Below are 16,251 nucleotides of genomic sequence, written 5' to 3' on the forward strand. Positions count from 1 at the left end.
ATGCCATGGAGATACACCATTTCTCGGATAAAGATCTCTGCCACCCCTTTGGCTGAGTAAGATTGTTTCATTGCAATGAAGTGACTGTATTTGGACAAGCATTCCACCACCACATAAATCACAGAGAATCCATTTAAAGATGGAAGACCATTGATAAAATCCATTGATACATCCTCCTCCACACACGATCCATAATAGGTAATGGTTGCAATAGCCTCATTGGAGTGAGCGTGTCATGTTTATGGCTTTGGCAAACATCACAATGTTGCACAGTCTTGAACATCCTTCTTCATACCGACCTAGTAGAAGTTGGTAGCGATCCTTTTATAGGTGCGAAAAATTCCAGAATGACCTCCAATGGGAGTGTTATAAAATTCATGAAGCACCGCTTCCTTGAACTGGGACTTTTATGGTGAAACCAAACAACCCTTATACCACAATTACTCACCCTTAGTTTCATATTCTTGGTTGCTTATGGTTCCCTTAGACAAGGCTTCACGCATGGCTGTTAACATAGGATCAACCTCGGCTTCACATTGGACAATTTATAACCAAATAGGGTGTGGGTAGGTGATGGAAGCTAATTCTCCATGTAAACAAGAGAGAGCATCTGTTGCCATGTTTTCACGGCCAGGGCGATATTCAATTTCATAATCATACCCAATTAACTTCATAATCCATTTTTGTTTGTCCATGGTCGAGATGAGATACTTCAAACTTTGTGGTCTGTAAGAATGCAAAATCGTCATCCCACTAAATAATTTTGCCATTGGTTCACCAAAAGAATGATTGCCATGGGCTTTTTTTCATAAGTGGATATGTCCAAGGCCTTGCTGGAGAGTGCCTTGCTGTAATAAGCCAGCGACTTGCCATCTTGCATAAGAACGGCACCCAAACCACTACTAGAGGGGTCAGCCTTGACCACAAATTGCTTGGAAAAATCAGGTAGATTGAGCATCGAAGCTTGAACCATGGCCTACTTGAGGTTATGAAAGGCATTCTCTACCGCTTCAGACCAACAAAACCTATCTTTTTTTAATAGTTGTGTTAGTGGGGCAGCAATGCTACCATAGCCACAAAAGAATTTCTAGTGGTAACCAGTTAACACAAGGAACTTGTGAAGTTCAATGGTATTAGCAGGAACCAGCCAAGTTTCCATGCTATGTATTTTCTTTGGATTGGCGGCAACACCTAATAACATGGCCCAAATATCCCACTTCTTTTCGGCCAAATAAGCACTTAGAATGATTAACAAATAATTGATGTTTTAGCAGAGTACCCAAAACCACATATAATTAATGCTTCCTCCATCGTCTCTAAAATAAATATTTGCTACTTCTTGCATCGATGCCCAAGGCCGAATCTCTCATCATAGTTGTAGTACAACCCCTCTTCCCTTCGAGCTTGCATTTCAGCCCAAGAGAGTTTCTTACATGTTGGATTGGTTGCAGGTCACATCCCAGTTGTAGGTGGTAAGGTAGGTTTGACTGGTGTTGGTTTTGGTAGTAAAGAAGGCTTGTATGGAGATGGTTGTGGTTGGAAAAATTTGGCAAGTGTTGGAGTGAAAATTGCATGCTGCATTCTTTGTAATTTATCTTCCTGCAATCGGGCCAAGCTTGTGGCATGAAGCAAGGTAGTGGGTCGAAATAGTTTAACTTTTGATCGTATCTCTTCCTTCAGTCCACTGACATAGCTTTCGAAGGTCCAAAGCGGATGCACAAGGCACGAGTAAACTCCTCCCACTGCACATTTGGTTGAGACTGCTTATACCATTGATACCACTGCAAGGCTTCCTCTAGTAGGTGAAAAGATGCTAGAAGCACCTTCTCGCTAGTGTCCGTCTTCTGATAGTGGAAAAATTGTTCAACCTTATAAATCCACCCTATTGGGTTCTCCCTATCGAAGCGAGGAAAATCCAAGCGTGAGAATTGGGTCTGTATGCTGCCATGATGTGTGCCATGACTTTGCTATCCAGGACATTCTCCGGTTTCATGATTTTGGTTAGTGGAACTATTGTCTCGACCACTGTTGTTGCTGGGCTCATCGATTTGAATACCTTTTGCCTCCATAGCTTTGGTCATTTTGGCAACGGCAATGGTAAGGGCCTCCGGTCCTTCTTTCACGGTAGTGAATTCCTCTTTTTAAGACTCAAACTGTTGTCGAAGAGAATGGGTGCTAACCTCCAAGGCTGATACACAGTCGTCATTGGTGGTTGATCGTGTATGTGGTGGGTTGGTCAACATTTGGCTCTAATACCAAATGCAGTAGACTGCAATTTGATGGATAACTTAGTCGTATTTGAGGCGACTACCCTACTAAAAATTATAGGGAGAGAGAGAGATATTTGAGATTAAAATTCTGCTTGCCTCTTATTTCACTTAATACACTTAAATACAAGATGGATTGGAATTCAAATAAAAGAGATAACCCAATCCTATCTAATAGAGTCCTATCGCAAGATAGCTCCTTATCTCAATTCATAATTCAAATAACAATCCTAATTCATAAATTTTTTATTTTATTATTATTATTATTATTAATTTTTTTTTTTTTATGAATCGAAAACCGTAATCATTCATTCATGAAATAACAATCATTCATTCATGAAATTCTTCCAACCAAACAACCTCATCATCTACCTGTCTCGCATATTTTGCTAATGATTGCGCAGCAGAATTGGCACTTCGCTTAACACAACTAAAAGAAAAAGTTTGTATAGTCAAAGCCGTACAACCTATGTCCTCATAAATATGTCCTAGCCTAGAATAATTGACCTTTGATGACATAATGGTCTTCATCGCAGTGGCATTGTCCCCTAATATTATTAGCTCTCTAAACCCAGCATCCATCGCAAATTCAACGGCACATCTGCACGCCAGCACATCAGCTTCTTCGCTGTCCACTACTGGAGGTCCCCTTGCTGAGATAGCCGCCATCACTTCCCCTTTGTCATTGCACACTATTGCTCCAAAACCTGAGGCGCTAATCCCTTCAAACATTGCTGCATCAAAATTGAGTTTGTATAGCAATCCTAATTCATAATTCAAATAACAATTAACAATAATTCAAACAATACTAATCTGGTGCAAATAACAACTAATCATGAGGCAATATCCTTATCTTCTTATAATTTTTCTCTCTAGCCACTTTCTGCAATTTCACCACTTGACTGCACGTGATTCCCATTTGGCTCCACGTGAACTTGAGACATAACACAAACATTGTCTTTTCATCTAGCAATGACAATTTTTCTGCAGCCACAGTCATACAAGATCAATAGACATTATCAAACCACCTAATTTGGACACATCCCAGAATCCTCTAGCTAAATCAATTAAATTTGCTACCATCACTAGTTGCTAAGCTACCTTATTAGGCCATGGTTTAAACTTTAAAACCTAAATCAAAGTTATCCAAGGGCCCCCACCAAATAGCATAATCCTTAGTATCTTTACTCTTCTTCAACCCATCTATATCCAAGATGCTGATTCTCCTTTTAGCCAATTCGCAATCATGCAATATTTTGCTTTAAGAATTTGAGCAAAAAGCTTATGTGGCCCTGATACCAACAACCAGCCAAATTTGACCAACAAAGCTGACAAAGTTCTTCACAGTATTTAAGAGCAAGGCCTTCGTTGTTTCCATCAGCTTTCGCTCGCCCCCAAAACTTTTTTACTATGGCACCCATTTCATCACATACCATACTCATGCTCATTTAAGAAGTTTATTTTTTATCAGTTTTTTTTTTTTTTTTTTTGAAGAGTATTTTTATCAGTTTCTTGTTAGGTTTAAAAAATAACTAATGCAAAAGTACAATTATTCCGTAAAATAGTAATTAAAGTTTAAAAAGTTGTACATAGGCTGAATTAATTAAACTGAAAGTAAGATGTTTGGAGCGTGAAAACACTGTATATTATAGCCAGGGTCGGAGCTAGATGTAGGGTGAGGGGGGGCACTTGCCCCCCTGACTCTTAAAATTTTCATGTATATAGTATGAGTTTGGATAGTACTGAAAAATTGTGAATTTGACTTTTTTTTTCTAGGTCTCGTGCACTGTTTACGAGACCTGTAAGTACGGAAAAACGTAAATTTTATTTTAAAAATGAGTCCCACAGTACTATTAACATATTTAAAAATTATTTTGCTACAGTGTTTTCAACAATAAGTTTTCAGTTTTCAGCAATAAACGGTATCCAAATAGATCCATTTTGTTAGTTTGGCTTTAGATTAAAAAGTCAGTTTATTTTACTATTCATGGACCCCACTGTACTTTTTGGTATCATTCATGGATCTCACTGTACTATTTTAACTAATTTTTATCTTTATCTACCCTACTTTCAGTAAAATAAACAGTTCCCAAACAATCTGCAATCTTAATTCTTAAGTAGTTACTCACTGGCATAGAGAAAAAACTAGAAAATGACTCCCACTTGGTAAAAAAACAAGTTTTCTCAAACATCAAACCGTATCACCTATTCACCTATTTTACTGTTGTTGTAAGTAACTTTTGTCTTGTCCAAGTTTGACACCTGTTTCACAATTTTTTTTTCTATTCTATTATTTTTTTTCACCATTTTCACTATTAATGATACTTTTCACAGTATTTTATTATTGAGTTATACAAGAGATACTATAAATTTTATTATTTATAATTACAAATTAGTATGTCACCAATCACAAAAAATAATTTCAAACATTTATTCATTATATATTGTTTAAGTAACACTAATCACATTTTTACTACATAAGTTTTTAAACTTCTTGTTGTAGATTTTGTAGTATGAATTGGTTTTTTTTTTAAATTTATTTTAATGATATGAAATATATTTATTTTGTTATTATTATCGATTAATATTTTTTAGATCAATTTCACTTTAAATAATATTTTTTAATTTTGCTCCCTTTGAACCAAAATTTTAGCTCCGCCACTGATTATAGCTATAAGTTTAGGAAAAAAACATTTTTTGCAACTTTCTTTACAATTACTAACATAATATGTTATGATTAGTGTATAATAAATGTAGTATTAGTACAAAATTTATCTTATGAATCAATCTTACAAGACATATCTTTAACATGTGTGGGTCCTGCTTGTTGTGAAAAAAATGCCTAATGAGTCTCATTATATACCTTCCTGTGTTAATGATAAACTAAGATGAAAATAAGGTTACTTCAATCATAACAAATCATTTTAGTTCACGTGAAGAGGTTACTTAAGATAGGAATTCTGAACTCCAAACCGTTCACCTACTGATCAGTTAACTATTTCAATGGCTAGCAATTCAAAGCCACAATTTTTTCTCTTCTCATCACTGCTTATTCTTCTACCTATATTATCTTCTGGGTCGCTCAATACTGTTACAGGCCATGGGTTCTCAATAGAAGAAGCAAGTGTACATGACATCCAACTCGCTTTCAAGCAAAACCAACTCACCTCAAGGCAACTCGTTGAGTTCTACCAAAAACAAATACACAGACTCAACCCAATCCTTAAGGGCGTCATAGAGGTGAACCCAGAAGCACTACACCTAGCTGATAAGGCTGACTCCGAGCGCAAATCAAAAGCACCTGGGTCACTCTCTGGGTTACATGGTATTCCCATCCTGCTCAAGGATAATATTGCAACCAAGGATAAGCTGAACACTACGGCTGGCTCTTATGCATTGCTAGGCTCAGTGGTGCCTAGAGATGCTGGAGTGGTGACCAAGCTGAGGAAAGCTGGGGCTATCATCATAGGAAAGGCTAGCTTAAGCGAGTGGTCTCAATTCAGGTCGTTCTATGTACCCAATGGTTGGAGCGGCAGAGGTGGCCAAGGAAAGGTACGTGACTTGCATTGATTCAATGTGTAATACTCAGATTGTATGGATTGTTCAGTCCCTTGTGTGTATTTGGTGAAAAGTGAAGTTACTGTACACCGATCACAAATTGGCACCTAAGAATGTCGTGAAATTAGGTGTGATTTAGTGTTTCCATAGAGTTCTTGTTCATTCAGTCTATTAACTTTTACTTCAATTATTAAATTGTGCTGTAAGGTTTATTTTTGGTCAATTTAGTCCAATATTAGCAAATGGTGCTGTTTTGATGTTCTTTTTTTAATTGAAATAACTGATAAAATTCTTTTCTTTTTCTTTTTTCCTTGAAAACATGAGTTGTGTCATTTGATAAATGGTGTTGTTTGATTAGTATATTATTATTTTTAAATTATAAATGATATTTAAATGGCTTCATTTGTTAACAGATTTGGACGAAAGAACTTGATTTGACTCATTTTTGGCAATGCGGCTTATTAAATTGTCAAAAATTAGACCTAAGGACTAATTTGATAATTGAAGTAAATATCAATGTACTAAATTGAATTTTAACCTTAAATGAATGTATTGCACGGTACACATCTTATGTCGATTTGAGCTATGTAAACAGTAGCATGTAGAGTTTTAACTGCAGCTTTTTTTTTTCCCCTTGTTTGTTATAGTTTTAGGGGTTGTATTAAAAACGTTTGAAATTGTTATAGGAGAAAGAATGTTGAAACACATTTAGAACTTAAATATTCATCCAAAAATATCATATAATCTGGATCTGGCCAGTTTTTCTTGGTATGTAATCAGAATTGGATGAAATAATTAACCATTTGATGTGCATGATAGTTTGTTATAAAAAGAAAGACAGGTACAAGCTGCTAACATCAATGTTTTGTGATGGTGTGCAGAATCCCTATGTTCTGTCGGCAGATCCATGTGGGTCAAGTAGTGGATCAGCTATATCAGTGGCTGCAAATTTGGTGGCAGTGTCATTGGGGTCTGAGACAGATGGCTCTATTATTTGCCCATCCAGTTCTAACTCAGTTGTGGGCATTAAACCAACAATTGGTCTCACAAGCCGTTCTGGGGTCGTCCCAATCTCTCCTAGGCAGGACACTATTGGGTAACTTTATTACAATCTTCGATATCAAAATAGATATTTTCTTTGCTTATTGGGGTCATTGCACTGCCACTAATAGTCACTTAAAATAAATAAGGAATTTGTGGTTGCTGTAAAAATAAGTCTGCTAAGTAAAGGAGAAACTAAAATTTTAAAAATTTTCACCCACAAGCTCAATTCCAATTGGTCATATAATTTCAATCTATATAATATTTAAAAGGTGAAAGCTAAAATATTTATTGTTGCTACGCTCATATTGAGCCATATCGTCATAGCATTTCAATCCATTCAGTCTATTTTGGTCCAGTTTGGTTCATTTCAGTCTATTTAGTCTACTTCAATCCATTTGGTTCAGTTTGGTTCACTTTGGTCCAGTATGATCCAATTTGGTCCATATCAGTTCCTTTGGTTCAGTTTAGTCTACGCGGTCTAATTTAGTCCAATTCAGTCCATTCGGTCCATTTTATGTACTTTGGTCCATTCGGTCCACTTCAACAATGCATTGGAGGAAAGGTTTGTGTAGAAAGATGAGCTACTTTATTGAAAATTATATCACATTCTCAACATAATGTTGGTAGATTCTTAATAAAATTCCATTTTTCTTTTGTTATTTTTTCTAATATAAATGAAAATTTACTTACATTTACTTGCTTTTTACGCCATTCAAAATATATAGATAATGGGAAAAAACTTAAGTGCTCCGGAAGTAATGCTCCCTCCTCTCACATGAGGGGTGGGTCTTATAGTGGGACCTATGTGTGGGGCCCACCCCTCATGTGAGAGGAGGGAGCATTGCTCCCAGAGCAGGTAAGAATTACTCTAGATAATGAACCGTTTGTAAGAAGTACTAGAAACAAATTACAACCACAAATTACATTATATACAAAATATCTCATCTTATATAATAATTGAATGTAAAATGAAATATGTTTCCTTGAAGGAAAAAAAAACTTACAAAATTTAAAATACTTTCAAATAACAAATATAAGTACATTAATTTAGAAATATAATATATTTTATCAATTATACTTTATTAGAAAATAATCACACTATTTTTTTAAAAAAAGTTGGGATTAATACTTATAATTCTCATATACTATTTTCATTTTTCACTTAACAGAAAAATAAATCGTCAATTTTTCCCATGTATCGCAAGAGTTTGCAATTAGTAAGGTTAAAAGGTACACTTTTATTTATCTAAGCAACCATAGACAATGCACTAATTGATTTTAAATATTCTTGGGCCTTAACAAAATATTTTAGTTCATAAATATACAAGTATATATAAGTTGATTTGTGTGTATACGTATATATATTGTACTAATTTTGAAACAGTACATTGGTATGACTAGTACCAATATATTTTATTCTCCTGATCAAAACGAAAGTCTTTGATACAATATATCCGTATTGACTACTTTGATTTGAACTTTAAAGAACACACAATTTGCTTAAGTGCATAATCTAATAAGTATCATATCAAATAGTAAGCAGCACCAACTATGAGAAATCCACATGTTCACAAAAGTGATGTGTGAATAATAAAAGTTGGATACCATAGTCAGTTGCTAGATATTGATAAGGGAGCATTGAATACATATGATGAGCTACAACTACAACAATTTCAGCAACAAAAAAAAAAAAAAAAAGTTACAACTACAACAATGATTAAAGATCCTCATAAAGCTAGGTTAATAGCTAATGCAAACTTAACAATTTCGCTTGAGTGAATTTTGAGTGAAAGACTCGACAAACTTTTTGTCTACTCTTAATGTTCCACTCCAGTAAGTCTTGGTTTCGCTCAAGTGAGTTTGAGTTCACTTGCAGCTCTTGAAAAGCTTTTGGCCAAACTTTAATCTCATAATTACATTGTTTTTGTCACATGTAACATATAAAACCTAACGAGTAATATTATGTGTAATTTTGAAAGAAAATATACTCTATCTTGATTTTTTTGAACTGGATTTTCTTGTATAATAATGTTATTATTGTGTTAACTCTCATCATTATAATTCCCCTCAAGATATGATGATTACCTTAACAAAAAAATCTCTCATTTCATGCATGTTGGATAGAACAGGCCTATTTGCAGGACCATATCAGATGCTGTTTACGTTCTTGATGAGATTGTTGGTCTGGACTACAACGATAAAGCAACCATTAAAGCATCAAAGTACATTCCACATGGTGGCTATAAACAATTTCTTAAGGTTAATGGGCTTAAGGGGAAGCGATTGGGAATAGTGAGAAAACCCTTTTACAATTTCGGCAATGACACCTTCTTAAAAAAAATATTTGCACAGCATCTTGATACACTAAGGTACGTAACATAACATACAAGCTAGAAATTTGCCCTATCTGATGTACTATCCTAACTTGATACATAATTTTCCACAAAATTTCAGGCAAGAAAGTGCAATTTTGGTGGACAATCTTGAAATAGCTAACATTGATGTTATCTTGAATATTGGCACCTCGGAAATGACAGCATTGATAATAGAGTTCAAACAGGCCTTGAACAAATATTTAAAAGAACTGGTGGCTTCCCCAGTGCGTACCTTGGCTGATGCTATAGCCTTCAACAAGAAGTTCTCAGATTTGGTTAGCGTGTTTACATAAATGCTCCATTTTCAATATGTTCACAACTAACAAGATAACAAGTTGTTAATGTCAGTGGTAAAAGCTTATGTGAGAATTAATAATAGCTTGCCAACTTAACAATTATGAAAAATGTTGTAGCATTATTCAATAGGGCAAAACCAGGGGCGGCCCAACATAATTTGGGGCCTAAGACGAAAAATTTATGCGGGGCCTTTAATATGTAAATATTAATTAAACAAAATTATTTAATACTAATCAAATTAAGGTTAATTTAATACATTAAATACATAAATAATACTAACTAGACTAATGTTAATTTCATATAGAGAATTGAATATCATAGTTGAATTATAAATATTAATAAAAAGGAATAAAAATATATTGCGATTGAAAAAGATACTTTATTTTGGATATAAGACGATGCATAGTTAAATAAAGTTGTAATCTAATTTTTAATTTTATATTTTGATTTGAGGAGAGAGAGAGATAGATATTATTTGGTGTATGGTTTTGTAGGATATTAGTTTACAAAAATCAAAGTCTCAAACTATTAGGGGAGATTAATCTATAATTGATGATTAAACACATTTGCAACATCTTTTTGAAATATTTTAGGGTTTCAATTGAGTTAAGGTTCTATTGGTCTTTTACTTTGAGAGTCTTAATAGAAATGAAAAAGAAAAATGCGCTAATTAAAAGCACTATAAAATGTTCAAAATATAATGTGATATTGTCTCTCATTGATGAACTTCATCAATTTAACTAATGAGTGTTTATATAACGTTTTTTGTGATTAATAACATGGCAATTTGTAAGCCAATAGTAAAATTTGTACATCACTAATAAAAAAAAAATGTACAACCTTTAGAAAATATATATAATTTTATAAAAATTTGGGCCTTTAATTATGAAAAGTGGGGCCTTTTTTCTCAAGAAATTTTTTGTTTTTTTGTGGGGCCTTAGGCCTAGGCCTAACTTGCCTAGGCCTTGAGCCGGCCCTGGGCAAAACTTAGATACAGATCTTTAGGAGTTGTACTTTAGGTTCCTTAATTGAACTTAACCCTATAGTTGAACAAATGGTGTAAGATATATAGTGCTATCATTTTCAAAGACAATTAAGTTTAACTATATACTTTATTGAGCAATGTAACTCCAATAGGGTAAAACTTAAATAAAGTTCTTATGTGTTATATATTTGGTTCCCTAATTGAATAAAGAAGGTGTTATCTTTTTTAAAACAATTAAATTTAACTATATAATTCACTGAGAACCCAAGTTACAACACTTAATTAAAGAACTGTCTATAAGTTTCATCCTACACAATATATTCTGCTCCCTCCATGTTTTTCATTATTGCCAACAAAGGCATGGCACATCCTCAAATAATGAAGATTTACTTGCATGGCCATGCAGGAAAAAATCAAGGAATATAAGCAGAACCTCTTTCTAGAAGCTCAAGCCACAAATGGGTCTAGTAACAAAGAGAAGACAGCATTACAAGATATGGCAAGGCTGACGAGAGATGGTTTTGTGAAGTTGATGATAAAGCATAACCTTCATGCATTGGTGACTCCATATTTAGGACCTTATGGTGTTAGTGTTACTTCTGTCCTCGCAATTGGGGGCTTCCCTGGAATTAGTGTCCCTGCAGGATATGATAGTAAAGGTGTGCCATTTGGTATTTGCTTTGGGGGACTTAAAGGTTCAGAGCCAAAGTTGATTGAAATCTCATATGGCTTCGAGCAAGCTACTAAGATTAGGAAGCCTCCTTCATTTAAACCTTGAAGCCCAAACACCTAGCCTCCATTCAAAGTTTTAGAACTTGCATTGATACTTATGAATCATTAGGTTTGATTATGCTAGTTTGTGGTGATATATATATATTAACTACAGTTCAACTATGGCGACAATGTAATTAAGTTGGGCTAATAATCTTGCTGGCATATATGGACAAAGGGCAAGTACTGTGTATTAAGTTTTGGTAACAAGACATTATTAAAATGATATTGTCCTAAGTTATGATTAATCTTTATGTTTATCTCAAATTTTATTTTGACCAACGGAACTACTTTATATATATTTATATATATATATATATATATATGAGATAGTTCTATTTTATCTTAGTTCTATTTTGGTAACAAGACTTAAACCCTAACTCTTGCTCCTTACACCCCACAAGTACCTATAATTGTAAAGTGATCATCGCGCCAAGAGTACATAGTGGTCCAACATAACCTTTTCACCTTGGATACCATGCACAATTAGATCAAATGCATCATGGCTTCAAATCAATGGGACTCTAAGATGATCATCTAATTCATGTCATTGTTAGCAGACAAATAGGGAAAGAGTTCATATTGGTAGCTCTATTAGCCTTCTTGGCAAGAACTTGGCTAGAGATGCCAATCATTGGTGGAACCGGGTTTTTCCGACTAGCACATGGCTATGCCATTGTACAGACACATTGGTTTGATCTCACCACCGGTGATGCTATAGTTGGCTACAATGTTACTGTGGTTCACTAGGGCTAGATTTTGTTCAGTCTTATTAATAGCCCCTTCTCATTTATTGTCTTCCTGTCATGATCCCTTATATGTGCCACGTGTTATGGTTTAATTTTATGTTTTTGATGTGAGTTGGTAAACTAATTTTAGGTCACAATATTATTTAAGCAACTCCCTAGAATTATGTTGATATGAATTGGCCGGTTTAATTTTATGTGTTATTTATAAGAGTTCAATTATATTGATTTCCCTATAATTAAGCAACTCCATTATTTTTAATATAACGTATAATTAACTTATGATGCATCAAGTATATATTTTGTCTCTCAATGCATGTTATTATCATAGGAAAGTACTAACTCTTATTTTGTAATCTATGAGCTTAATTAATGAGTCCTTGACCCCAAAAAAAAAATGCAATTTTTATAGCTACATAAAATTGAAAATAAAATTTAATTTTATGAAATATATATATATAATCTAGTTTCAATTAAATATGCCAATACTTTCAAATAGCAACTTAGAACGAAGTTTCATGTCTAAGCATGTTTCAAAATCTCATAATAAAAGACCATTTTACACTTAAAAAAATGTAATTTGAGAGAAATGTGAGAGATAATCAATATTAAACAGAACTCTATCTTCTCCATGAAAAAGGTTTTGTCATTTTTATTATTATTATTATTTTTTTTTTTTTTCTGAGTTGTATTGCAAAAGGCCAAAAACTAATTTAGGCATAGATGCTTTGAAATTGATTTACAACCACCGTGAAAATCATATATCAAAATTTCAAATGTTGCAAAATCACATTCAACTACCTAAAGTGGAATTATCGATCGTGTCATCCAAGCCTTTTAAACATATACAATGTGTGATTCTGGACTCCAATTAACAAAACAAAAATGTTTCTTCCTCTAAGTGAATAATGTGAAATTGATCTAACCACCATTTTTCTTACTTCTTTCCACTAGGCAAATGCCAGAATGTATACAATAATTGGGTTTAATCAAATACAATTTGAAGGGTTTTATAGGTTTATTGGTCTAGACTTAACATAAGAACTTTATAAGTTTCCAAAAATGAAAGATATAAATCAAGAAATTAAATTTCAATTTTTTGTGGAAACATATCAATTGGTAGAACTGGTGATAAAAGAAAGAGATGTTGTATACAAATCATTCACATATCTTCTAAATGCTAAGCCTCTACTTATGCAACAGCTTTATAGGAAAGATAGAAAGAAAAAAGAAATGATTCTTCAAGAGAATCAACCTCCTGATAAAAAGAGAGAAATAAAGAGATTAAGAGAATTGGGAATTTGTTATCAATTTGCATAACCAACACAGTCCTTTATGATGTGCATGAAATATATACAATAAAATACCCTCACATTTACCTATTTAGCCTCATTTTTATGTTAATTTGTGACGGATTATAATCTATCTTTGTTTTATAGGTTATAAAGGTTTTACATGCCAGTGGACTTTATTTGAGACAGAATGACAGATTCTAATTCAGGTGGGCTGAACCCAAATCAGACTTGAAGACCTACAAGATGTGAATAAAGCCTAATCAGACGTGCAAGACAAAGAAAAGAAAGAAGTTATTGACGTGGCCATACTAGACCAATTTGCAATAAAGTTGAATGCTCAGGCTGGGACAATTGACTCAAGCCAACTTAATAAAGCCTAATCAGAAGTGCAAGACAAAGAAAAGAAAGAAGTAATTGACATGGCCATACTAGAGCAATTTGCAATAAAGTTGAATGCTCAGGCTGGGACAATTGACTCAAGCCAACTTAAATCCGGCCCGGTGTGAATTAAAAGAAGAATATAGCAAAGAAAGGGTTGAGGCATAAAAAGTGAATATAAAAAGCCCACTAAGTAATTATCTTGGATCTGTTGAGATGGCTAGTAATGCAATGGGCCAATGGCTTTGAAAGGTATTTTATTTGAAAGTCTTGTAGCATACTTGTTAGTGGGCCTTCACCGAAACACTAATAAGTGAGTTGTAGTTTGTAGAGGCTACTTGGGCTTCTATAACAGAATTGTGACTATTTTTTTTCTCTATTATATTTTATTTGTCTAGTTTAATGTTTAGTATTTTATTTTTTTATTTTATTTCAATTACTATGAGTAGCTAAATTTTCAATTAGAGTTGAGGATGAAACCTTGTTAAAGATTATTAATAATATTTATGTGATTTAATTTTTCCCACAATAGTTGTTCTTTAATAATTTAAATTGTTCTTACTTCATATCAATTGACTAAGATAGAATTCTAGATATGAGTTCAATCATATTTTTCTCATGATTTAGAATTTATCTTAATTAATTGAACGAAAATTGGATATCTCAGGTGATTTGTTTGATTACGAATACAATTGATGATTTAATTTTATACTTAGGAAGCGAAGAAAAGCATGCTTTAGATTTTTAAAACATGGTTTTTAATGAGAATATTTTTCATGATAGTAAGATTGATTTCTAGATTATCATGCAGTGGGTTGGGAAAAATTAATGATCATATATATATGCTGATATGAATTAACAAGACGAATTTCAAAACCTTAATTCCTTTCTCTTGATTGTTTAATCTCTTTACTGGTTTATATTATATCTTTTTCTTAGTTTATTTAATTTCAAAATAACAAATTTTTATCAAACTAGATTATGATTAATTTGGTTAAGATTTAATTAATTTTCTTATGTTTATTCAAGTCTCTGTAAATTCGACCTCATTCTTGTCAAACTATATTTCAGTATGGTTTGTACACATGCGAGTACTTTAACATTTCACAACACTTTGACTCAACCTTTATACTCTAACTTCCAGTAACAAACTCCATACACTAACTTCCAGTAACTAACTCTAGTTGTCACTCAACTAACTAACTGGTAGGAATCTTCAACATACAATGCTCACCCCCACTCTCAGTACATCACATATAGTCTATAACCTTTGATCACAAACACGTTAGACTCCTAACATTACCCTCCCTATCAAAACATCTTGCCCACAAGATGTGGATATTGTTGCTGAAGAGTGAATAAGTCCTCCTAAGTAGCATCATCAGGAGAATTGCTTTGCCACTGAATAAGGAGTTAAGTGATAGTTCTACGCCTTAAACGATGAGATCTGGTCTGCTAGCTACAGGTTCATGTGATAAAATAGCCTGAGAATCACAAAAGGTAAGGTGGAAATAGGAACAGTTTGCAATCCCAATTTAGCTTTTAGACATGAGACATGGAAGGCAGGATGGATGGCTGGACTAGCATGGAGAGCTAGTTTGTAAGCAACTTCACCAATTTTCTAAATTATCTAGAGAGGCCCAAAGAAACAAGGGGACAGCTTGTGGGAAGCTCTAAAAGCCACATACTGTCGTTTATTTGGCTGTAATCTCATATATATACCCAATCATCTACTTGAAACACCCTCTCAGCCCTGTGTTTGTCACACTAGTGCTTCATTCTAGCCTGGCGCAGCCACTAAATTATGCTTCAGCAAGGTTAAAACCTTCTGCAGGACCTCAAGACTGAATCCACAGCAGCCACCTGAGTAGTACCGATATGTAATCCTAACACTGAATTATATGTATCCGTAGGATTAATTTGGAAAAACAGTAGAGATATGCAAGAACAAACAATTTTTATTGGAAACATACACTTCATATTCTCCCAAGTTCACAATAGAGTTGATTATGAATTTTTTTTTTTATTATCAAACTTTAGTTTCCTCTGTAATTTCAATTGATAAAATATCAAACTTCTATTACTTTTGATGTTATATATATATATATATATATATATATATATATATTATAAATTATCACTTTTGTAAATAAGGATAATTTGGTAAAATTGTCTTTTAACTCTTGAATAAATATTGCCTACAAAATAGGACCATTCTTTGTTTAGGTATTTGAAATGCTCCAACTACCTAAGTTCCTTCCATCAATAAACTCACGTTTGCAAATTATTATTATTATTATTTTTTTTTTTTACCTTTATCAAGGCTTAACCATTTTAACATTAATAAAAAAATCATTTTTTTTTACAATAATCCTTTTTTTTTTTAATTTGCAATTTCTTACTCTAATCTCACGTTACATTTAAATTTTTTTTATTATTAAAAAAAATAAAAAATAAAAAAACCTGCTCCCTGTTAATTGTTTATATTCACGTTCATTCTCCTCCCTCACCCTCAAAAATAGGCCCTACAACTAT

The 16,251-nt window shown here is 33.3% G+C and overlaps 1 protein-coding gene across 1 annotated transcript; it reads left to right on the forward strand.

Moving 5' to 3' along the window:
- The first annotated feature begins 5,198 nt into the window (after positions 1-5,198).
- Positions 5,199-11,545, forward strand: LOC115967444 (probable amidase At4g34880). The gene is made up of 5 exons (XM_031086539.1): positions 5,199-5,819; positions 6,707-6,921; positions 8,999-9,238; positions 9,324-9,519; positions 10,933-11,545. The coding sequence occupies exons 1-5, from the start codon at positions 5,271-5,273 to the stop codon at positions 11,302-11,304; spliced, it is 1,572 nt and encodes a 523-aa protein (XP_030942399.1). The 5' UTR covers positions 5,199-5,270; the 3' UTR covers positions 11,305-11,545.
- The last annotated feature ends 4,706 nt before the right edge of the window (positions 11,546-16,251 follow it).

This window comes from Quercus lobata, chromosome 11, assembly GCF_001633185.2.
Source record: "Quercus lobata isolate SW786 chromosome 11, ValleyOak3.0 Primary Assembly, whole genome shotgun sequence".
NCBI lineage: Eukaryota > Viridiplantae > Streptophyta > Magnoliopsida > Fagales > Fagaceae > Quercus > Quercus lobata.